The following is a 24,435-nucleotide window of genomic DNA, read 5'->3' on the forward strand; positions in this document are numbered from 1 at the left end:
CGCCATGAACCCACAGCACGTATACATCCTGAAGACTGTAAAAAGAGCAGCTTAACGCTGGCTTGCAGGAGAAGCGTCCCAGCCTGAGGTGTGTTTGCTTCAGCAGGGGTCTCAGCCTGAGGTGTGTTTGCTTCAGCAGGGGTCCCAGCCTGAGGTGTGTTTGCTTCAGCAGGGGTCTCAGCCTGAGGTGTGTTTGCTTCAGCAGGGGTCTCAGCCTGAGGTGTGTTTGCTTCAGCAGGGGTCTCAGCCTGAGGTGTGTTTGCTTCAGCAGGGGTCTCAGCCTGAGGTGTGTTTGCTTCAGCAGGGGTCTCAGCCTGAGGTGTGTTTGCTTCAGCAGGGGTCCCAGCCTGAGGTGTGTTTGCTTCAGCAGGGGTCTCAGCCTGAGGTGTGTTTGCTTCAGCAGGGGTCTCAGCCTGAGGTGTGTTTGCTCCAGCAGGGGTCTCAGCCTGAGGTGTGTTTGCTCCAGCAGGGGTCTCAGCCTGAGGTGTGTTTGCTTCAGCAGGGGTCTCAGCCTGAGGTGTGTTTGCTTCAGCAGGGGTCCCAGCCTGAGGTGTGTTTGCTTCAGCAGGGGTCTCAGCCTGAGGTGTGTTTGCTTCAGCAGGGGTCTCAGCCTGAGGTGTGTTTGCTTCAGCAGGGGTCTCAGCCTGAGGTGTGTTTGCTCCAGCAGGGGTCTCAGCCTGAGGTGTGTTTGCTTCAGCAGGGGCCGCCGCAGGGATAAAAGGTGGTAATTATTCATGTAGAAAACCTAAGTGGAGATCAGTCTCCACTTTTGGTGGAAAGCATAGAATTGTATTTGGTATAATATTGATCTGAATGTGGTCCTACATGCCAGGAATCTGGGCCGATATTCACAAAGATTCTGAGAATACTCTGAACTAACCTCCTAACTTTAGTCCCAAAAAGGACACACATTCCGCCTCCCAATTCTCCATGCTACATACTCTAGTGTATGCTATTTTCTGTATTGTGATCCGTTACGATGAAAATACTGTATGCAACAGAGTTGTATGCATATCAAAAGCACCAACATTTGAAGTATGGAGCGGATAGTTGCTACACAATCATTTCAATCCCACATGTCGCGTGTTATTTCCAGTTCAGCGAAAATGTCCCAAACAAACATAAGAAAAAAGCAACATACTAGCCATTTGTGTGTTTTTAAGCAAAACTACAATTATATCCTCCTGATTGCATAGCTAGGAAGTGGCAACAGCTGTGACTGAGCCACCACTAGGGTCCGAGCAGCTAATCGCTAGTGAGTTACTGGGTGAGTTAGTGTCATCGCTGGCCATTCCTAGCCAGGAGTTTTAGCTTAAGGAAAACTCTAAATTTGAAACTCAGATAAATTGTAGTCTAGCAACCTATAGCCCTTACGATATTTTGTATTCATAGTTTTGTTCTTGTCCAAGGGAAAGGTAATAAATAAAAAAATTGCAGCTGTGAAAGATGTTGAGACTCCGCTAATGGAAGGTTATGATAAATGATCACGGATTCATTTATACATTTTGCCGGTTGGCAAATATCGTAAGGCTGTGATCACCTTCATCAAAGGCATGACAGCATTGCACCTTGGAGTGGGAGACAATATTATCTACACAAAGCACTAACACTATAGTAACAATATCTACACAAAGCACTAACACTATAGTCACAATATCTACACAAAGCACTAACACTATAGTCACAATATCTACACAAAGCACTAACACTATAGTAACAATATCTACACAAAGCACTAACACTATAGTAACAATATCTACACAAAGCACTGACACTATAGTAACAATATCTACACAAAGCACTGACACTATAGTAACAATATCTACACAAAGCACTAACACTATAGTAACAATATCTACACGAAGCACTAACACTATAGTAACAATATCTACACGAAGCACTAACACTAACAATATCTACACAAAGCACAAACATTATAGGCGGATGTTACTGCACATCTAGTCTTTAACATGTTTTAACTCGTCATCATTCAACAATTAAAACACATTTGTCCTGGCTCTGCCAGCTGCTTGAGAAAAATCCCAAGATCCATAAACGTCCTCTACTCTTAACAGTTTTCCACCTTCTATAATCTAAGGGCTAACATGTGTAGCTAATAACTCTTCTTTTGTAGGAAAGGGTAGATTCTGAGAACACATCACAACTGAGAATTTTCAAAAATTATTTCCCCACTAGGACCGGCGTTTAGTGTTAGGAGGCTTTGTGAATACGGCCCCAGGTCTTTTAAGTGGCCCAAAATCCCTAGCAGCGCCCCTGACAAGTCAGTGTTTTAAGAGGTCGTAGGGTCAATCTGGTTTGGCTTCAGTGCTGCTGGGGGGGCCAGGGGGCAGCAGGACCCTCTGCTCGTTCATCCTATTGGCCTGAGAGCGCATGACAAGACCAAGGAAGTCCTCGTCCGGGACAGTGGAACCCCTTCTGGTGGGAGGGGGCGCCACACACCGCTGGTCATCCAGCCTGGAGCCCTGTCAGAGAGATACAAAACAAGTAGAATTAATCACTAATACACTTACCCCGTGTGGTATTATATACAGCACAAAGAAATGACTGAAAATAAATGGCTTACAGCCTCACAGAGGGACACCGTCTTCAATTTGGTGAATTGTTTTATTTAGTGAATAGGGATTTTTATCAATTCAAAACAAAGGATCACAACACAATATCCAAAGATTTCATGAATTGATCAATTCAACTGAGGGCAAATTAGTGTTCAGCAGCCTGTTGCAGCAGCTGAATGCACATTAACACATTGAGTGCCACGCCCCTTTGACCATATATGGCCGTTCTGTGCCAGCGCTGAAGTCAATGGGAGGTCGGGGGAAATTTGCGAAGGCTTAAACTATATCTTAAATTATGGCTATGGGTCTAAAACACCCCTTGCTTATCAATGACTTGCTTGCAGTCAACATGTACGAAACGGATTGTTTTTTCATTGGTACATTTCCGTTTTATACCGTTTTGAATAAGAGTATAGTTTTGGAGAGTTCTAGTAATTCCAGAGAAATTCCGCAATAATAGCCCTTTAGTGGAATACACAAAACACGTTGTCATTTTTCGGCTGATTTATGAATCGTTTTCAAATAAACGCTAGATTATCGATAGTATATGTGTACTTATGCACGCTAGAGAAACGGGCTGAAAAATCTATTATCCATGACCTGGTCAGCGCTAACGTCATACACGCACACACACAGACACGCTGCGATGGCTGAGAAAAAAACATCTGATTAACCCAATACTGGTAAAATAGAGTCCTTACCTCACATCAGATGTTCTGCAAAAAGATTAATCAAATTCCTGATTGCCATTCCAAATATTGATCATGTTTATTGATCCAACGTTATAGTCCGAAACACATAATCGACGCTGCTCTGAGGGTCCTCAGTCAATCTGGTAACACGGTACTGCTTGCCAGAGATGGGAAAACCCCGGACCAGACTTTTTTTCTGATGCACATGGCCACCCAATCCAATCCAATGATGTGCATTACCATCCGGGAGACGATAGGCGGTGGTATTTGTTTGCCCTTTTCAAGCTCAGACCCATTCACAATGATAACATCAGGCTGGATGGATGAAAAATGAATGGATATCGCTAATAAAAGAAATAACGATTAAAAGACGAGAAAACTCGTCATTGGCACTCAACGCATGGCGAGTTAGCATGACTAATCTCGTCGTTGACACTCAAAGTGTGAAGTCCATAGTGCCAGATAATCTAATTATGTGGCTTTATATGATTTACAGGACCCCCACGCCCACATAAATATATAGGTACAAATATAACATGTTTATAATTTTTGGTATAGATTGAATTTGAATTGTATTGTAAAATAACAAATATTAAGTCTAAAGCCCTCCTCCAATCTTTAACTCAGTCTCCGCCAACAATGAGTATACTCGTTATTGGGCGCCATGCGCTGAACGCCAACAACGAGTATACTTGTTATTAGATCGTTTGATCTTTTTCCTTTGATCCCCGCTCTACAGACTCGCCCGGAGCGCTCTGAATCACTGTAGCACAGCCACATACGCTGGAACTGCAATGCCGATAGAATTTCACCAGACCATTTGAACTCGGATAGGAAGGCAGCACTATTGTCAATGAATGCATCAAGGCTTGCTCTGTGGGGGAGGAGCTCTTCCAAAGCAATCGCAAACAGATCCGCTCGCCTCAAAACCTAGTGTCCAGTAAACATGTGTAATAATTACATATAAACTTGTAATCGCCGATGGGATCATTGGAATTATTCTTTTTGGATTACATTCTGGCTAAAGGTAAGGACCCCCAATGTCTATTTTACCAAACGTGGAACATGTAACGATCACAGTGGCTTACTGTACCGGTCATAAACAAGGCTTTTTCTAATGATAGAATTTTCGGGGTAAGACTAGAGTCTTAACTCATTCTGCGCCAATCACGTAAAAAGTCGGGTTAACTCGCCAACCGTTCAGCGCCAATCACGAGAAAAGTCTGGTTTTAATCGTTATTTCTTTTATTAGCTATATCCATTCATTTTTCATCCATCCAGCCTGATGTTATCATTGGGAATGGGTCTGAGCTCGCAAAAGGGCAAATACCGCCGCCTACGCCTTCCAGCCGGTATTGTACTCCATTAGAAATAGTGTAGTTTCTTTTCTGGGCCGATCTGAGCCGCGCGGGCGGGGTTTAAATACTCCGGCAGGATTAGCGTTACAACGTTACATCTGCGATGCTGCCCCCCCCCCCTCATATGCAATGCCGGACAATGTGGGATGGACCTCCACAAGCAGTATTTGGAATGGCGATCAGATAATTGGATTATTTCTTTTGCATTACATCAGAGACCAGATTGAAGCTGTCTGTGTGTGTGTGTGGCTGTTTACCGTTGGGTGCAGGAGGGGGGGGGGGGGGGGGGGGGGAGTGCCGCGCTACAAGGGCCATTTCATGTATGCACGAGGAGACATGATAATGATAATCTAGTGTTGATTTCAGGAAGATTCGATAATCAGGCGAAAAATGACAACGTGATAAGTGTATTCCACTAAAACACTATTATCGCGTCTTTTCCTGGGATTACTAAGAATCACCAAAACTATACTCATATTCAAAACGGTATAAAACGGAAATGTACGGATGAATGAATGGTTTTGTGCATGTTGACTGGAAGCAACTCACTGACACTCGACGGGGGTGTATTAGACCCATAGCTATAATATAAGATATATTTTAAGCACTCGCAAATGTCACAGTCGCCCCATTGATTAAAGCGATGGCGCTCTAGCGCCCCCTGGCTCCCCGACCCCTGGCGCTGATTGAGTTAAGAGTTAACCGTTTCGCGGCCAACCACGTGTATATATACGTTATTGGGCGCCATCCTTAAAAGGTCAACCACGTATATATATGTGTTACCACTCGGTTTAGCTTTTATTCCATTTTAATGTCCTACTCAATGTCACGGAACTGTATGTTAGCTGGAAACGGCATATCGGGACTCCGAAAGTGCAGTACCGGCCAGATCCTGGTATTGGCACTGTCTCGATAATGCAGTTTCCCCTGTTGCAGACCGGGTGTCACTTTTTTTTCACTCCGGGTTAGCTTTTCTGTTAGCCTGAAGCGAGGGCTTTACCCAATTGCCTGGAATACTTGCCGAATTCAGTATGCAGTAAAGGAATATAGCATCAGCCAATGGACATATTGATCTACCAGATGGCAATCAAATAACTGGGAAATTCTTTTTGGAATCCAACCAACCGGCCACAGGTAAGAGCGATTTGACGTCAATTTCAGTCTGATCAAGCCTTGTTCTCATAGCCATCCACCCGGTCAGCGTATGATGTTGCAATAACGAATGCAGTTATTGGTAATCAATAATCAGAAACGACTTCCCCCCCCCCCCCTTTCATGCATTCATGGTGGAACATGATACCGATCATATGCATTTTGATTTTTAACTCTAGCTTGTGTAGGGCCGAAACGCCAATCGATTTAACGTCATTAGCTTAGCGCCCTATAACTAGCTTTGCAGGAATTACCCCAGACCATTGCGCTACATAGTTCATATTCACGACGCTATAAAACGGGAACGTATTGATGAAAAAATTATTTCTTTATGGTATATTGAAGGGAAGGTTTATACTGTCAATTGACAATGACAATGGACACATAGCAATAATATAAAATATAGATTTAGCTCTACAAACAACTTCACGCAGTGAAAACTTGTAATGAAAAGCTGGCCTCATAGAGTGGGATTAGACGGGCCCCAATGGCCCTGAATGTGTTAATCAAGCTAAACAGTCTGAAAAGGGGAAATAAATAAAAATGTGTGTCAAAGTTCACGATTCTGTATGTGACTACACAGGGATGGTCGTGAACAGTCATCCCTCTGTTTTTAGGGATCATGAACAAAAAGGTTGAGAACCATTGGCCTAGGGCCTGTATAACTATTTAGTTGTTGCTTAGTTATGGTTTTTTTCTCCCATTTTCTATTTTTCTCCCATCCCCAATTTTTCGTATTGTCCAATTCTACCCTCCCCTGTCTCGAACGCTGTTAGGCCATGCCTCCCACAAGCCGGCTGCAATGTGGACGAAGCCTTGCATCACGTGTCCCCTCCGGTACACGAGGAGGCAGCCGTCGCATCTTTTCACCTGCACAGCGCAATCTCTCAGCGGCGAGGGTCTGCGTGGGAGGGACACGCCGCCCTCGTCGCTTCCTGATTCTGCTGCGCAGGCGCACCAACCGACCTGTAGGAGTCGCTGTCCACAACGTCCGATCCCCACCCCATCAGCTTCCCACCCCTAACACTGCCAATTGTTTTAGTATGAACGACCCCCCTCACAGTGAGCTGTGGTGTTCCACAAGGAAGCATACTAGGACCGCTACTGTTCCTAATTTATGCAAATGACATGTCGTCAGCTTGTGACTGCAACCTGTTCCTGTTTGCGGACGACTCAGCCCTGCTGGTCTCTGACAAGAACAAGTTACAGGTTGAAAAAACCCTCAGCTCGGAACTAGGCAGAATCTGCATATGGCTCGCTGATAACAAACTATCATTACACATGGGCAAAACAGAGTCCATTCTCTTTGGTTCAAATAACAAACTCAGCAAGACCGACGGCTTCTCCGTTACAGTGGGTGACAATATTGTCACAAGGAAAGATGAAATTACCTACCTGGGTTCCATCCTAGAGGCTAATCTCTCCTGTGACAAAATGGCATCCAATGTAATAAAAAAAGTCAACCAACGAACTCGATTCTTGTACCGGATCTCCTCTCTGGTAAACAAGAATACCCTGAAGACTCTGGCAGGAGCACTCATTCAAGGGTACTACGACTATGCTTGCACACCATGGTACCAAAACACCTCAAAAGGTGCTAAAAACAAAATTACAAACATCTCAAAACAACTTGGTCAGACTACTGCTTGACCTTACTCCTAGAACCCACCTCACCCCTGCCCACTTTGACAACCTAGGATGGCTTAGAGTAGACGACAGAGTACAGCAACTTGCAATGGGCCTGGTCTACAAGATACACTACACGACCAAGGTACCCATGTACATGTCAAAATACTTCCCAAAGGTCAGTGAATACCACGATCACAATACCAGAGGGAGCTCCACAAATCATGTTAAACCCAGATTCGGCTCAAACAAGGGACTAAACACGTTTCGCAATTATGCCACATCAATGTGGAACGCCCTACCTAAAGCTGTAAAGGAATGTGAATCACTACCCACTTTCAAAACCACTCTCAAAGAACACCTACGGGAGACTACAATTCGAAACTGGCCCCTGTAAATGTCCCAACGCAACCCCCTCCAATGTACAGTAATTTACCTAGTATGGTTGTCAATATTCCAATGTACAGTTTTGCTTGTTTGTACAGTGTTTCCCCCCCCCCAACCCCCTCAAATGTACAGTAAATTACCTAGTATGTTTGTCAATATTCCAATGTACAGTTTTGCTTGTACAGTTGTACAGTGTTTTCCCCCCCCCAACCCCTCCGACCCACCCAACCCCACCTCCTCCAATGTACAGTTTTTACGTCAAATGTATATACTCCCTTTTCTGGACTCTTTTTGTATCACAAACAGTACTGTATTTGCAAATCTGGTATGTCATAAATGTATAGATGTAGCAGTACTATCTGTATGTCATGTATGTCATATTATGTCCTGATGAATTGAAAATGGGGGACCCTGATGTAAACAAGACGAAAGTCTTTCTCTGGTCTGCATCCCCTTAACAATTGTGTGTATTGAGCTGTACTGTATTGTACCCATTCTGCAATCTGTTAATAAAGTTTTCAATCAATCAATCAGCCAAGCTGATAGCAATGCCGAGAGCTGGGCTCGAACCCAGCATCTCCTGCATTAGTGGCGAGCACCTTGCCCACTGCGCCACTTAGCCGCCCGTTGCCTAGTTATGTTGTAACTTATTTGTGTGTGGTGCAACCTCTTTTATTTACTTATTATTATTAATAATAATATAATTGGCTCCCATCCCCCAATTTAGTCGTTATGTAAATTAGTTTCCTGGTCGTTGCGCTGCCCTACTATCGGTCTGGGTGTAGACAAAATGTCTCCTCCTCCGTAACTCCAGCCACTTCTTTTCAACAGTCAGCTAGGAGTTTCACTGGGAGAGCGTAACACTTGCAGAGGTTCACACCATCTTCCCCAGATCCCCTCATTGCTGAACAGGCTACCGACCAGTCAGTCGCTATTGCAATGACCAGGACTCATACCCGACCGGCTTCCGACTCGCGAACCCTGCCAGTTAAGACAAGATAAGATATTCCTTTATTGACAAAGATATAGGCAATAAAAAAATGTCTCTCATATTTTTATATTCAGATCTAAACAGTGTAAACAAAGGTGCAGATGAGGATCTGTTACAATAAATATAGACAATAAAGAATTTGTATCTGAATATATACTTTGAGTAAGAGTAAAAGTATACACAAGGTACTGGCCTGATATATGTCATACGTTGTACAATTGTGTAGAACAAGCCAGAGGTACCACTGCAGGGAATATTATGCTCAAATGTGTTGTGATTATGTCGTTACCTGGCACTTAACAAGCATGTCAAAGAAGACGTCGTCCCCTTCAGGGTGCTCAGCACTGGTCTCGAGGGAACTGTAGTCGGGGGGGGGTGTGTGAGGAGGATCTGGGATGGGAGACTTCCGGGCTAAACATGAGCAGAAAAACAAGCAGGGATCAAGTCATCACAGACACTTGGAGTTTGAACAAATTCATGGGACCAGATGAATAATCAGATACGATAAATAATATTGAATACACGGTATATGCTAGTTGTTGATAATAAAGTGTTATGGAGGCTGTAGATGTTCCACTCCTTACCTGCAAACCAGCCAACTTAAAGGAATTTACCGTCTTCTCCAGAGTCAGACAAGAAGATAGATACCCATTTATAGAAAGTAGAAAGGTATCGATATGGAACAAAAACACCTCTCCTGGAGGTTTAAGGTAGGCTAGTGGTCCGTATATGCTTCCATTTATGTGTGCTAAACTAGGCTAGCTTGCAGCTTTCTACTGAACGCACAGTAGTATAGTTAAATGTTGATTTCAGCTCCCTGTCCCTGTAAATTACCTTGGAGGGGAAGGGGGGCACTGGATGTGTGGGTAGCTTCCGAACTGCTCAGACGCAAGCCGGGAAAATGGGTCAAGCTGGCTCTCTGATCGTCCAGTCGACGGCCCTGCGAGCTGGCCAGCAGCTCCAGGAAATGGCCAGGATCCTGGTACGACATCTCTGCCTCTAAAATACCTACACCACAAGAGATATTGGTTATTAACCCTTAGAGGTTGCCAGACCCGTAGGCGGGTTTAGAATATGTGACGCGGCACGGTCTAGGCCGCCTTATCTCTGCTGAGAGGATTATTCAGAAATGCCAAAAACGTTGCGATTCAGAAATGTCAAAAATTTGTTATTCGCAATTTCTAGTGCTTTGAAATGTTCTCTATCCGTTTCCTTATTTACCAAATTTAATACGACTTGTAAATGTGTTAATTATTGTTAACTTGTCCGGCTGTATAATTCCCCTCGCTGTTTAACACTTTCCGTGCCCGAGCTCGGTGCCCCGGAACCAATGTTAGCATTAAAAACGCCTAATCTATGTTTTAAATTATGTGTCTAATCTGCCCGTCGCTTATCAATGACTCGTTTTCCAGTCAACATTGTCGAAGCGGATTGTTTTTTTATCGGTTCATTTTCGTTTTATAGCATTTTGAAAAGCCCTCGTTTTCAAGGAAAATATAAAGATTCCATGATAAAAGACATTTACTGGAATATTCTAGAATACACAAAAACGTTGTAATTTTTCGGCCTATTTATGAATCGTTTTCAAATAAACGCTAGATTATCGATAGTATATGTGTATGTATGCACACTATAGAGGCGATCTGAAAAATCGATTCTCTTATTTCCTCATCAGCGATCGCGCACACAGAGACACATCACACATAGGGCAAACGCTGAGATCTCAGCGAATACAACTCTGATTATCCCAAGACTGGTAAAATAGATTCCTTACCTCAGATCAGATGTTCTCCAAAAAGATCATTCCAATTCCTGATCGCCATTCCAAATATCGATCACGCTTATTGATTGAGTATTGGCTGCTTTAAAGATATATTCCAGGCTGATTCCCGTCCCGCGATGACTTCCATGTTGAGCAGACTTCTTACCAGCACAAGGAACCAGCTGGCTCCGCCCCTACATATCTACAGATCCCAAGTCAGTCTAAGCGACTGACCTGCAGTTACACAGGGATAGACGATAAGGGGCGCTTTTTTCCCATTCTGAGCTCCTGTAGGGGCTGCTGTACCAACAGGAGACTCTGTTGATGAAATATGATTTCAGATCGCTAATAAAACAATATTTCTCGTCATCGGCACTCAGTGGGGGGGCTAATAAAACGAGATATGTCGTCCGTGGCACTGAAAGTGTTAAAGAACTACAGTTGCGTCATAGGGGAGGGGCTGAGTACTTTCAGTCTCAGGTGTCGGAGACAGACACGCAGAAATGACAGCTACCAAATCCATTCCAAGACAATGCACCCAGTAGGCTACTTTGTTGGTGGTGTGAAAATATGCAGAGAAATCTTAATTCATTCTGCGCCAAACCCGAGATTTCTCGTGTTTCAAATCCAAGCGTTGAGCGCCAAACCCGAGATATCTCGGGTTTTGATCCTTTTTTCGATTTTCCCCATTCTAAACACTTGCACGGACCTGCCTGTGTCTCCCTGGCACCACTGCCTACATTTTAATTGCAATGACGATCGAATCCCGACAGGTGGCACTATCGCCTACCTTTTGAACTGGGTCTCTCAGTTGTCTCTCAGTGCCTCAGTACCTCCGGTTGCAGGAATCCCCTCCCCCTCAAAGTGAGCAGCACACAGCCATCTGTCGCCGATTTGCTCGCCTGAAACCTATTGTTTTCCATATTCTAGCCAGGCCCAATGCACACCGGTAATGGTGATCGCGATGGAACTACTGGGATTATTCATTTTGGAGTAGATTCTGACAAAGGTACCGAACCTAAAACATGCTTTTGTATTGATCACAGCGTCGTATTTTACCGAACCTAAAACATGCTTTTGGTAACGATCGCAGCTTCGTAAAATGATCTCTATATGGTATATACCTTTGATTTGGAAATAATATAGGTTTCAGGCGAGCAACCCGAACGATTTGCGCATATGCATATAACACTTCATATCTCACAATCTAGAAAACAAGAAAGTATGTAGAAATTAACTGGTTTGTCCCTGTTGGACTATAAATAGTGCCTGTCAAATGAGCCATACTATTGTCTCGATAGCTATAATATAGAATATACGATGGGTCCGCAAACAGTGTGAAAATTGTCAATAACGCTGGCGCCAGGGAGTAAAGATGGGAAACAGCATGGCAGTCAATGAGTTAATATCTTTAGAAACGTTTGTGTTAACCTCTTCATAAACTGTCCCCATCTCGGCCACTAGAAGGCCAGCTTAAAATAGTCATTTCCGCAGTGTTTCACAATGATTGCAGAACTGTGTGCGTGTTCTGTATTATAGCTGTGGAGACATTGTGTGGCTCATTTGACAGACACTACTTGTAGTCCAACATGGAAAAAAAGAGTTTGTTTCTACACACTGTAGTTTGTAGTTTATTACACGCTAAACATCGCGCATTTCCAAGATAATCCAGTCTTTTTCCATAGATCGCGAGATGAAACGTGTTATGTGCAATAAGCCTGAATCGTTCTGGTTGATTCCCTGAAACCCCAAATACTCCCAAATCAAAGGTATACAACATGTACATAATGTACCTTCACAAAATCTTCAAGGGGGGGAGTGCGTTTTAACCTCTTCCGCCCGTGCGGTGCGTCGGCGGACCGCAAATGACATGTCATAAATCAATCTCTCCAGATTGTTTGACGAAAGTATCGTTTTCTTTTCAAACGTATTCAAGTATAAACATCATAACCATGTCACAACAGCATTTATAATGTATATTATCATCAATACGTTAGTTTAGGAATAGGTTAAAGTGTTATTAGATAGATTTTAATTTAGTTTTGGTCAGGGTTATTTCGCAAGAGGAGACTATTTTGGAAAACTTTGAACCATGGGAATTGTAGTTTTTTGGCAGCCATTTTGTGAAGGACATCGCTAGCTGTCGATCTGCATTGGAGTTTTTCAGAACTACACTTCCTGAAAGCCTCTATGGGGTTTCAAGCCTCATACCGCTGTATGAATTTCTTTAATATCTCTTATTATTCAGGATAATAAACCACAACACTTAACGTTATAGCATTATTTTGAAGCACAGTTAGTTTCTCTTCCCTATTTTTAGCATGCAGCAACAATTAGATTTGAAATTCGTTTAAAAACGGTTTCACCCTGATCAAAATAAAAAGATTACAGTAGATTACAGTAGATTTCATTATCTGTTCTTATGCACGCCTGGTGATACTAAATCCAAATTGAACTTGGTAATTTGAAAGATAATTATATATATATGTGCAAATTGGCTATAATAATAATAATTTATAAGCCTGTTATTCTGTATTCTATAATAATATTTCAAATTGCATTGGTCCGGATGGGAGAATTCAGTACTGTATCTACAGAACCTTCCGTTTAAAAAAAGAAAAAAAATTAAATCTTTTTTCCCCCTCCTTTTTCCTCAGTTTTTCTCCCATCCCAATGTTAGTCGTTATGCCAATTCCCAATCCCCTTCCTGGTCGCTGCGCACCTACCCCCTACAGTCGGTCTGGGAGAGTGGAGGCTATCACATGCTTCCTCCGACACATGTATAGCCAATCAACCGCTTCTTTTCACCTGGCAGCGCGAACTCTCACTGAGAGGGTGTAACGTGTGGAAGGATCACACTACCCTAGGGCTGGGCGATATGACCAAAAACGTTATCGCGATAAAATTATAAAATTATTTTCATATAATTCGATATCGATAATTATCGTCGATATAATGTATGTCAAGTTTAATTAACTTATTATGATGCTGCGAATGTCTCGAGTCGAGTTGATGTCGTCATCAGTCCGCGCACGTTAGAAGTTAGCCGACAAGCGGAATATCTCATGGCAATGTAATAAATATGACACTAAAATACTCTCTTCCGCCACAATATATTGAAACGACGTCCACTGTATACCCCACACTACTATGAACGTGGCCTCAGAATTCACAGCGCACACATACTCTGCACGTAAATATATAAAACGTCGCCGTGCAAGCTAGTTAGCCTAGCCAGCCTGTTGTCTTATTATGCTGCTGCGAATGTCTCGAGTCGAGTTGATGTCGTCATCAGTCCGCGCACGTTAGAAGTTAGCCGACAAGCGGAATATCTCATGGCAATGTAATAAATATGACACTAAAATACTCTCTTCCGCCACAATATATTGAAACGACGTCCACTGTATACCCCACACTACTATGAACGTGGCCTCAGAATTCACAGCGCACACGTACTCTGCACGTAAATATATAAAACGTCGCCGTGCAAGCTAGTTAGCCTAGCAAGCCTTGTTGTTGAGTGAGTCCTACCTCTCTACCCAGAGGTGCAGCGCTGGGTCTCCTTCCTGGTCTCCTTCGCTCTCGGCCATCTCCTTCACCGATTGGTTGTTAGTGCGTGCTCATATCCAAGCTTGGAAAATCGATATATCGAAACTTTGCGACCACGTTTCATGTTTATTTCGAGGAAATAATTTATCGCGATAGTTATCGTTATCGTTTTATCGCCCAGCCCTACACTACCCCCCTTAGATCCTTTCCTCGCTGAGCAGGCGCCCCGACCAAACTGTAGGAGTCGCTGTTTACAACGACCAGGACCCACCCACCGGCTTTCCCACCCTCTAACACTGCCAATTGTGTTAGTACGACGGCCGGCCAAGCCGGAAGCAACGCCGAGAGCTGGGCTCGATACCAGTATCTCAGAACCTTCTGTTTAATCATCTTCCCTTTATTCATTTCCTTAATTTTTTTTTTTTTTTTACACATGATCTCAAGAAGGTACTGAATGAGATCAGTGGCAGTTCTTCATGTCTGGTCATTATTAGCATGGTGTTATTCACTGTCAAAGATGCAAAGAAAAATCATAATTCATATTCTCCTTTGTTTCATCACAATTTAAGCAAGTCTAGTAATAGACAAAATATTTCTGACACTGGGAATACATTCACTGAGGTCCATAGATGTCCCTAGATACCAAGATATGCAAATGGTCCTTGTAGACCCACAGAAAAAAAACAGTGGAGACACAAATGGCACAAAACGACACGAGGATTATGGCAGGGACTGAAGACAATAACTGACTATAAAGTCAGCGCCCCCTCAATGGGGAGCGACAACGCCTCCCTCGCGGACAAGCTCAACACCTTCTACGCTCGGTTTGGTGCAAACAGTGGCACTGCTAGCTCTCCGGCTAGTGACGTCACTGGCGCGCCGGCTGTTGTGGAGGGGGGGGGGCAACCGCGGGGGGGCGGGGACGCTCTCTCGTTGTCGGAACACAGTGTGAGAAGAGCATTTATGCAGGTGAACACCAGGAAGGCTGCTGGCCCAGATGGTATAACAGGACGCATACTTAAGTCCTGTGCCAACCAGCTGGCCCCGGTGTTCACCGCCATATTTAATCAATCCCTGGCGGAGTCAGTGGTCCCTGCCTGCTTCAAGATGTCTACCATCATCCCTGTACCGAAGAAACCCTCCCCAACATGTCCAAATGACTACAGACCGGTGGCACTCACCTCTGTGGTCATGAAATGTTTCGAGAGGCTGGTCAAGGACCACATTTGTGCCTCCCTCCCCAGTGATATGGACCCTATGCAATTTGCATACAGGACAAACAGGTCCACTGACGACGCGGTCTCCCAGGTACTGCACAGCACCCTCTCTCACCTTGACCGTCAGAAGGGGGGCTATGTGAGACTGTTGTTCATTGACTACAGCTCAGCGTTCAACACCATAGTCCCCACCAGACTGGTGGACAAGCTGATCGAGCTAGGTCTGAGCTCCGCCCTGAGCGCCTGGGTACTGGACTTTCTGAGCGAAAGACCCCAGGCGGTCAGGGTGGGGGGTCAGACCTCCAACACCATCACCCTGAGCATCGGGTCCCCCCAGGGCTGTGTTCTGAGCCCCCTGCTGTACTCACTCTACACACACGATTGTGTGGCCAAGTTCAGCTCCAACTCCATAGTGAAGTTCGCAGACGACACGGTGGTGGTGGGGCTGATCTCAGACAACGACGAGAAGGCCTACCGGGAGGAGGTTGAGGTACTGGAACGCTGGTGCCAGGACAACAGCCTGCTCCTGAACATTGGTAAAACCAAGGAGCTGATCGTGGATTATAGGAGAGGACAGCAGGAGACGCACACACCACTGATGATTAACGGGGCTACCGTGGACAGGGTGAGCAGCTTTAAGTACCTGGGGGTCCACATCTCAGAGGATCTGACATGGTCAACACACATAGACACAGTAGTAAAGAAGGCGAAACAGCGCCTCTACCACCTGAGACAGTTAAGGAAGTTCAGAGTATCAGGGAAGATACTCCAGTCCTTCTACTCAGGAGCTGTAGAGAGCATCCTGACCGGAAACATCACTGCCTGGTATGGAAACAGCACGGCACAGGACAAGAAGGCCCTACAGAGAGTGGTGCGCTCAGCCGAGCGTACCACAGGTATTGCACTACCTCCCCTGCAGGTTCTATACAACAAGAGGTGCAAATCCAGAGCCTGCAGGATAATGAAAGACCCTCACCACCCCAATAACAGCCTGTTTCAGCTGCTGAGGTCACGCAGACGCCTGCGAACCCCAGCTACTAGGACAGAGAGGCTTAGGCTTAGCTTCTTCCCCCAGGCCATCAGAGTCCTGAACAATGAACATTGAGTGCCACAGAACACTGAACTATCCACACATAAGCACACATGAGCACACACACGACACGCACGCTGTGCAAACTCACACACTAGCAGCCACTTTAACACTTTAACATGAGCGGGCACACACTCATGTCGCGCACACCCACACTTATTGCCAAAAGGAAAGGCCACTTTAAATCAGTATTAGCAACAGTAACAGTGTATTGCACTACCAAAGCTACCTAGCATGTCCTATATGTTCTGTAAATAACTATGTACAGATACCGAGATGTCACACCATGTTACCTGTTACCTGTTATTGCACAACGTTTTTTGTATTGGATTCTATTATATGTTGTACCCACTGTATTGCACATCGTTGCGGGCAAGACCACCCGCATTTCATTGTATACTCGTATGCCGTGACAAATAAAACTCTTGACTTGACTTGACTTGACTAGAAGTGGAGCAATATTCCATTTACTTAGGTATGTATTTTCGGCAGATTTTCAGAAAATAGGCTCCGGGTGGAAGAGGTTAACTCAAAACTGATCGTGTTTGCCGAGCATGTTTTACGTCCGGTAAAACACAAAACTGTGATCGTTAGAAAAACACGTTTCAGGTTCGGTAAAATAGACATAGAATGAATGAATGAATGAATGAATGAATGAAAACTTTATTTAACAGATTGCAGAATGGGTACAATACAGTACGGCTCAATACATACAATTGTTAAGGGGATGCAGACCTGAGAAAGATGTTTGTCTTGTTTCCATCAGGGTCCCCCATTTTCAATTCATATAGATATTTATGACATACACAACATACATGACATTTATGGCATAGGGACATATTGGTATTTAGTACGGATACATTTGTGACATAAACGGTATTCAAATATACAGTACTGTTACCCCTAGATCCTGACAGATTATATACATATGATGGGGAGGGGACTGTACATTAGGAGGGGGTGGGTGGGTGGGAGAGAAATATACATACGGCGGGGAGGGAATATATACATGCAGTGGGGAGGAGACTGTCTATTAGGAGGTGGTGGGGGTTTTGGGCATTTACGGTGGCCAGTTTCGAATTGCAGCCTCCCGTAGGTGCTCTTTAAGAGCGGTTTTGAATGTGGGCAGGGATTCACATTCCTTTACAGCTTTGGGTAGGGCGTTCCACATTGTTGTGGCATAATTGCGAAACGTGTTTAGTCCCTTGTTTGAGCCGAATCTGGGTTTAACATGATTTGTTGAGCTTCCTCTGGTGTAGTGGTTGTGGTATTCACTGACCTTTGGGAAGTATTTTGACATGTACATGGGCACCCCGGTCGTATAGTGTATCTTGTAGACCAGGCCCATTGCAAGTTGCTGTACTCTGTCGTCTACTCTAAGCCATCCTAGGTTGTCAAAGTGGGCAGGGGTGAGGTGGGTTCTGGGGTTCAGGTCAAGTAGTAGTCTGACCAGTTTGTTTTGTGATGTTTGTAATTTTGTTTTAAGCGCCTTTGATGTGCTTTTGGTACCTTACCTTAGCCAGAAGGTATTCCAAAAAGAATAATTCCAAGTGATCGCATCGCCATCGCGATTACCTGTGTATATGTCTATACACGTTTCGATGGTAAATACGCTTAGGCAACAGAATTTCGAGGTGATCAAAGTGTATCTGAGGAGGAGCAATTACCAAAAAAAATTTAAATTAAATATCCACGCCAATGTATTGCAATTCCAATGTATCAGAGGATCAGGGATCAGGGGAAAAATATCAAAGGATCAAAACTAGGGATGCTCGATATTGGCTTTTTTACCGATACCGATATACCGATATTGTCCAACTCTTAATTTCCGATACAGATATCAACCGATACAGATATATGCAGGGTTTCCCCCCCCCAAAAAACGGAATAATTTCAGGTAATTAACATTACATATCTCTTGTTGTGGAATTAACACAACATTATGCATACTTTTGACAATAAATTTAATCAGAATTTGTTCTTACTTGCTCAACCGCTGGCGAGATAACCCGACTATACTTGTGATTGGCGCTGAATGTGCCAAAAACTACTCAAGTAGTTTCTGGGTCCATGCCGTTGAGTGCCAAAAACGACTCAAGTAGTTTCTGGGTCGTTTTTCCTTTTTTTCCATTTTTTATTCATTATCCACCCAGGGAGCCTATTGTTACCATAAGGAATGCGTCTGAGGTCGCCAAAGTGCAATACCGGCCGCATCCAGCTAGACGGCGGTATTGAGCACCCTTTGAAACCTTGTATCTTGGCCTGTGCGTGAAGAGATTGAGAAGAATCAAATGCTCCCGACACATGATGTGTGGTGGATTATGTTGGCGACACGATGGACATCAATACTTGGAATCGCAATCAGATAATTGGAATATTCTTTTTGGGGTACATCCTAGTCAAGGTAAGGGCTATATGATATCAATCTTGCGTTGATCCAAGCATGTCTTCACCTCGACCTGAATGTGTGTCTGTAACGTTAGTCCACAACGTACGCTGTTGGTGGCGATCAAAGCATCAAAAAACGACCCCCCCCCTTTCATGCATTCATGATGAAACATAATACTTATGATATAGGTTTGATTCGAGAATAATAGCGGGTCCAGGCAAGAAACGGCAACGGTTATAGTATAATACAGGAATAAGGCTATTCCTCAGCATTTCAGGAATTACCCCAGACCGATCTAAAAACACTTATTCACCACGGTATAATGCGCGAATGTATGCATGGAAAAATTATCTATTTCTTGCATATTGACCGGAAGAAAGTCACTGTCAAATGAGCATAGTATTGTATCCATAGCTATAATATAGAATATAGTTATAGCTTTACAAACAAGGTGACAGACTCCTATCGTTTAAAGCGTGGCATTGCATAGATGGGTCCCGAAAACAGAGCAGCACTCAAGTGTTAACATGCACCGGGTCTTATACAACCTGTTTTGCACTCGCGGCACTTTGGCCTAGTTTTTTAGGCGATCCAATGCTTCTATGCCAATGAACCAATATATTGCTTGAAAGCTAAGATTGTCACCGTTCGATTGACACCCTACTCGATGTATTAGGTGCTCGCAATCTCCGGGCATAAGACGAAACAACCAACGAGTGTCATTCTGAAAAAGTTACCACCTCCTGTTTCGTCTTCCGGTAATCGGTCCAATCACGTCTGACCGGTAAATGATTGGCCACTTTTGTAGCCAATGAAATTCTGCAAACGGGGATACATAACTCGAAAGCCATATATTTAAAATGCTTTGTTCTGAGATTATTCTACAGTAAATATTTATTTAGTTAGTTTGGGGCTTGAAGGGAGGGGCCTATGCTTTGTTTGTCAATGGGATGTGTTTATGCTACACTTACTGTTTCAGTAATATTGAGTGAATCTGAAGATAGCTCTATGTGTAACCTTTCATTAGAGCCCAAGATTTTGACTGTACATTGAAGCGTTCAAGAGTTATAGCGTTTGGAGACATAGGGTCTCCAAATGGTCATTTGGAGAATCCAAAGTGGCCATTTTGGAAAAACGCATAGACATACCATTATAAAAAGTTGCGTAAAACACATTTTCTGTGGTATTGTTATCAACTTTGGACCTGCACTAGATACCTATCAGATGGAAACTGTAAGAGGCCTCTGTTTGCAAGATAATTCAAATGGAAGTAAAAAAAAAAACGTAAAATTAAAAAATTCTGAATGTTTCCTTCCTTTCTATGGATAGAAGCGGGGTCACAAGTCATCAGACAAGGCAGGGCTCTCAGACTGGAAGGTGTTAAGTGGGGGGGGGGTTACATTGCTTTCTGGGCAAAGTAGTCATTATGCATAGCAAGATAAATGGCTCCGGTTTCTTTGAGGCCCTGTAGCTCTGGAATAAGTAGTGTGTTATCAGCATGATTCCTAAGACTTAGATTGAAAAGTATCCGCCTGATTTGTACAAGTGATGGCTTATTTTGAAGGTATGAACCTGTACTTTCATATCATGTAAAAATAATTATCCCTCTAAAGGACCAGAGTCTGTGCTGCTGGGTCACATATCACAAAATACCCCAGAGGGTTAAAGTACAGTTATAGTATGTAATATAGCATTCTTTTAAAGTTTACATTTAAAGTATCCATAAAAATAAAATAAAAAAGGAGAGTAAAAGCACTTGAGGTTGTTGCGCATTGCGTGCGAGAATGACCTGCACACACTCTCACGCCATACAAAATAAATAAAAAGGTTTTTAGGGACTCGTGAACAATGTAAGACTATGGCACGGCCTAAATAAATAAGTTTTATTTTCCGAAAGAGCGGCCATTCACAAGTCTCACTGCTTCTCTGTGCAGAGCAGAGGAGTGAACTCCGATGCCGATGGTTAATGTACGCTGTTGTGAAGGATCAGATTAAACCGAATATGTATATTTATTTATATATATATATTTAATTGTATTTGTATATCGTTTGATATCCCCTGTATATTCCTTGTACAATATGCATTGAATATCCCTTTAGTCTACTAAACAGCCCATAATAGTTTCATTCTACCATTGGACGAGAACCGCCAGGTTGCCATACCCCTAGGTCCAAGTTCAATCGTGCCGCCTAACATGTCGTGGCAAGCCCCGGTTCCGCGCAGGAATATGTCGGGCGAAATACGAATGGTACTATTTGTTCATAGCGCATATATATATGGCGCAAGTAAAGTAGAACTTCTTTTAGTCCAGTTCTTTACCCTCCAACAGAGTGACAGACGCAAAGCCTCCCCACGACGCACGTGCGGTGTAGTAAGGCCAACTTGGCCCCAGAATAGGCATTGAGATATCGTGTAGATTAATAGTTGAATAGTCATAGTTTGGCACTATACCGTCGAGTTGGACGTATTCTATTAAGCTAATAATAGTCTATTTATGTATGGTGCATCGTTCGGTTAGAGTTCTAAAGTTATCAGTACCCCCATCGTTCCTGACGTTATCTGGACGCTTAACCAGGCTGGTCAGACCCCTAGTGGTGATTGCATCCGAGGAGCTCCGGGCCAAGAGCGGCTGGACCTGTATATTGGATTACTCTACCCGGACGACGGCGAGCCTTCCATGGCTTGGATTATGCTTTGTGTGCTTTGATTATTCCATGGATAAAGGCCAACACTGCGGAGTGTTGGAACTACCCCCCGGAGAAGACTCCAGGTGAGACGGCGCTCGACACCAGTGAGGTCGCCTCACATCTCTCCGTTGTGGACCGGCAGCTACCGTCCACAGAGGGTCCAGCTGTATTCGTCTGCGGTCCGAGGTTCTGTGGGCACCGTGTCCAAGACTTTGGATTCTCCCAAGACACCGTCGGCCAGATGGGATACCGCCAGCAGCTTCTCTAACCCCCCCTCCTACTGTCTTACAACCAGCGGGACCCCCCCCCCCCCTTAGTGTATCCAGCTATAATCATTTAAGTACCATCGCTATCGTTTCCTAAATATTCCAGGTTGTATACTTACTCCCTGCGTAACCAGAGATTGGACATTCAATGTTGATTTACCTACGAATACTCATTTGCCATAAAAGTGCATATTTCATATTTCAAATCATAAATGTAATTAAGTGATCGTTGTATACACCCTTTGCTGTATTAAACCTTCGATTTGGTACATTTGTGTGGATTCGTTTCATCAGGTGGGAAAGTGTTCATCATACTTATATCTTGTACTGGGTGGCCAGAAGTTAAAGTACATGAGGTAGTGGTATTAAATATCATATCTAACAATACAGTCAGGGAATTGTACCCCTCAGTTACAATTGGTCCTTCGAGCCGGATGGTAACTAGTGTAATATTAATATAGTGTTATTAATATCGAAATGGCCTATGATGAACACTCCACGAAACGATCCTCCTAACCTAGAACGCCCGCGGCGCAGACGACAGACACCTCAGTACTTAGAGGCTTACACTGTCAGTCAACTACCTAGCCTTCGACAAACGGTAAACGCGGTAAAAGTAGAAAGTAAAATTATGTCTGACCTTAACGACCAGGTTTCCCCGACCACAGAGGCCCTAGTAGGTCCTAATGTAACTGACCAAGCTCACGGTGGGGACCAGGAGGGAATTGACATGCCTTTACCCCCCGCCACTACTCAAGAAGTAGTCCCCGACCAGCCCCGGGAGGAAGACAACCCTACAGAGAGAGAACTCTGCACGGAAGAAGAGGAGGAGAGCGCCGAGGAACTAGAGCTCCAGGACTCCCCAACGAGTACCCCCAGGAGCGGCTCACGCAGGAGCGGCTCACCTCCACAACCGCCTTCCCCCAGCGAAGCGGAGAGGATACTACAACAGGCGTTCCTCGTCAGCCTGACAGCCTCTACCGAACGCGACCGACTCCAAGCGCAGATGCTTAGCGAGCGCGAACACCTCCAAGCACAGCAACGGAGCGAAGAACAGCGCACCCGCCTGGAGATGAGACGCTTCCAGACAGAAGAGAATATGGCAAGAGACCGGGCCGACGCCCAGCGTGCCGCTGCCGGTGCCCAAAGAGACGCAGAGCGCAACAGACTACAAGCGCAACTAATAGAGCAGCTGATCAAAAGGACAACTCCCTCTCCCTCCGCCAGGGGTTCAAGGAACTCGTCGAGACAACAGTCAAGGGCAGCGTCACCACAACGAGCAAGCGACCCTGAACTTGACCAACAGACAGAGCCTATACCCCCCGCAGACCCCCTTCACAGACCGGTCCAAGCGAGACCCAGCTACAAGGAAGGAGCGGCATACACTGCGGAGAAGCTAAATAAATGATTACAGGATCTGGAAGATCTGATAGAGGAAGAAGAGGGAGAGGAGGAGAACCAAGCCCGACGACAGCACAGTACTCCACCGGACCAGGAGGTCCCATACAGTCCAGGCTATAGCCCCGCGGCGCTGCGCTACAGACCCCCGACTCTATTCACGGGTGAGCACGACGCACGACCAGCCCCGAGGAACAGCACCTGGACCAGCGGGCCATGGTACCCTGCCAGTACCAGCCCACAGCGAGGCGCAAGAGGGGACTCGCCCAGGAGGTCTCTCCCCCAACGCTCGCCGATGTATCAGCCATCCACGGCGTCATACAATGCCACACCGTCATTCCCAGACTTCGCCTATGAGAGTCGAGCACAGTACACGGAGCTCCGGATGTGCTTAGAGACAATGATGGTGGATGTCGCTGATGAACGCCACAAGTATGCAATATTACTGAAGCACCTGAAAGTACCGCGAGCGCACAATATAGCGCTAGCCTATGCTACCTCTTCGACTCCATACACAGCGGCCCTTGCAGCGCTGGATCAGAGATATGGACGTATATGGGATTACGTAATCCAGGAGATAAGGCATATTGACCGCCTACCCCCAGCCACAGACAATCGCTCACTAGACGACCTGTCAATCAAAGTGCAGTCCCTGGTGGGGATGCTGGGAGCGCAACGGGAGAAGGGCATGCATGAGCTATACGCCAACTCTAACGTCGAGAGGATTTTGGAGAAGCTGCCACCCGCAAGACAGGAGCGCTTTAGGCGGCAGAGGGATTACCGGGATCCCAACGGCCCCGAGCCATCCCTCCTTGATCTAGCCGACTTCCTGGCGAGAGAGGTCAGCAGCTTACGACTGGACACCTTCGGGCGGAGCACGCCAAGCTCCAGAGAGGGACCCAGGAGAATAAATGATGGAAGAAGATCGGTGACTGTCATGCACCAATCAGAGTCAGTACCGAGCAGTAAGAGTCACAGCACCCCCTCGAGAAAAGAGAAGTGGAAGATAGCGTGTCCCTACTGTGAGAAAGAACACTGGCTGTCACAATGTGACCTATTCACAAAGATGAATGCAGAAGAAGTGAGTCAATGGATAAAGTCCAACCGGCGCTGTTATCGATGTGCGCGGCCCCACATGGCAGCCGAATGCCGCCTAAAGAAAAGGTGCAGCCGGTGCGATGGAGCCCATCTAGATATACTACACGAAAGTAACGGAAGACGGCCTATACCTGCACCACGGAGCGGCACCAAGGCAAGTGTCATGTACATTGACCCCGCCAGCAGCAGCGGAGCC

At 44.9% G+C, this 24,435-nt stretch overlaps 1 protein-coding gene across 1 annotated transcript in view; it reads right to left on the reverse strand.

Moving 5' to 3' along the window:
- Positions 1–465: 465 nt before the first annotated feature.
- LOC311224425 (G-protein-signaling modulator 2-like) overlaps positions 466–24,435 on the reverse strand; it is a 185,683-nt gene continuing 161,713 nt past the window's right edge. The window contains exons 13-15 of the mRNA XM_084309408.1: positions 9,617–9,790; positions 9,072–9,193; positions 466–2,483 (exon numbers count right to left, since the gene is read on the reverse strand). Coding sequence (XP_084165534.1) covers positions 2,307–2,483; positions 9,072–9,193; positions 9,617–9,790 — 473 coding nt within the window. The 3' untranslated portion in view covers positions 466–2,306. The remainder of the gene's footprint in view (positions 2,484–9,071; positions 9,194–9,616; positions 9,791–24,435) is intronic.

The sequence above is a fragment of the Notolepis coatsorum genome (genome assembly GCF_963971535.1).
Source record: "Notolepis coatsorum genome assembly, chromosome: 3".
NCBI lineage: Eukaryota > Metazoa > Chordata > Actinopteri > Aulopiformes > Paralepididae > Notolepis > Notolepis coatsorum.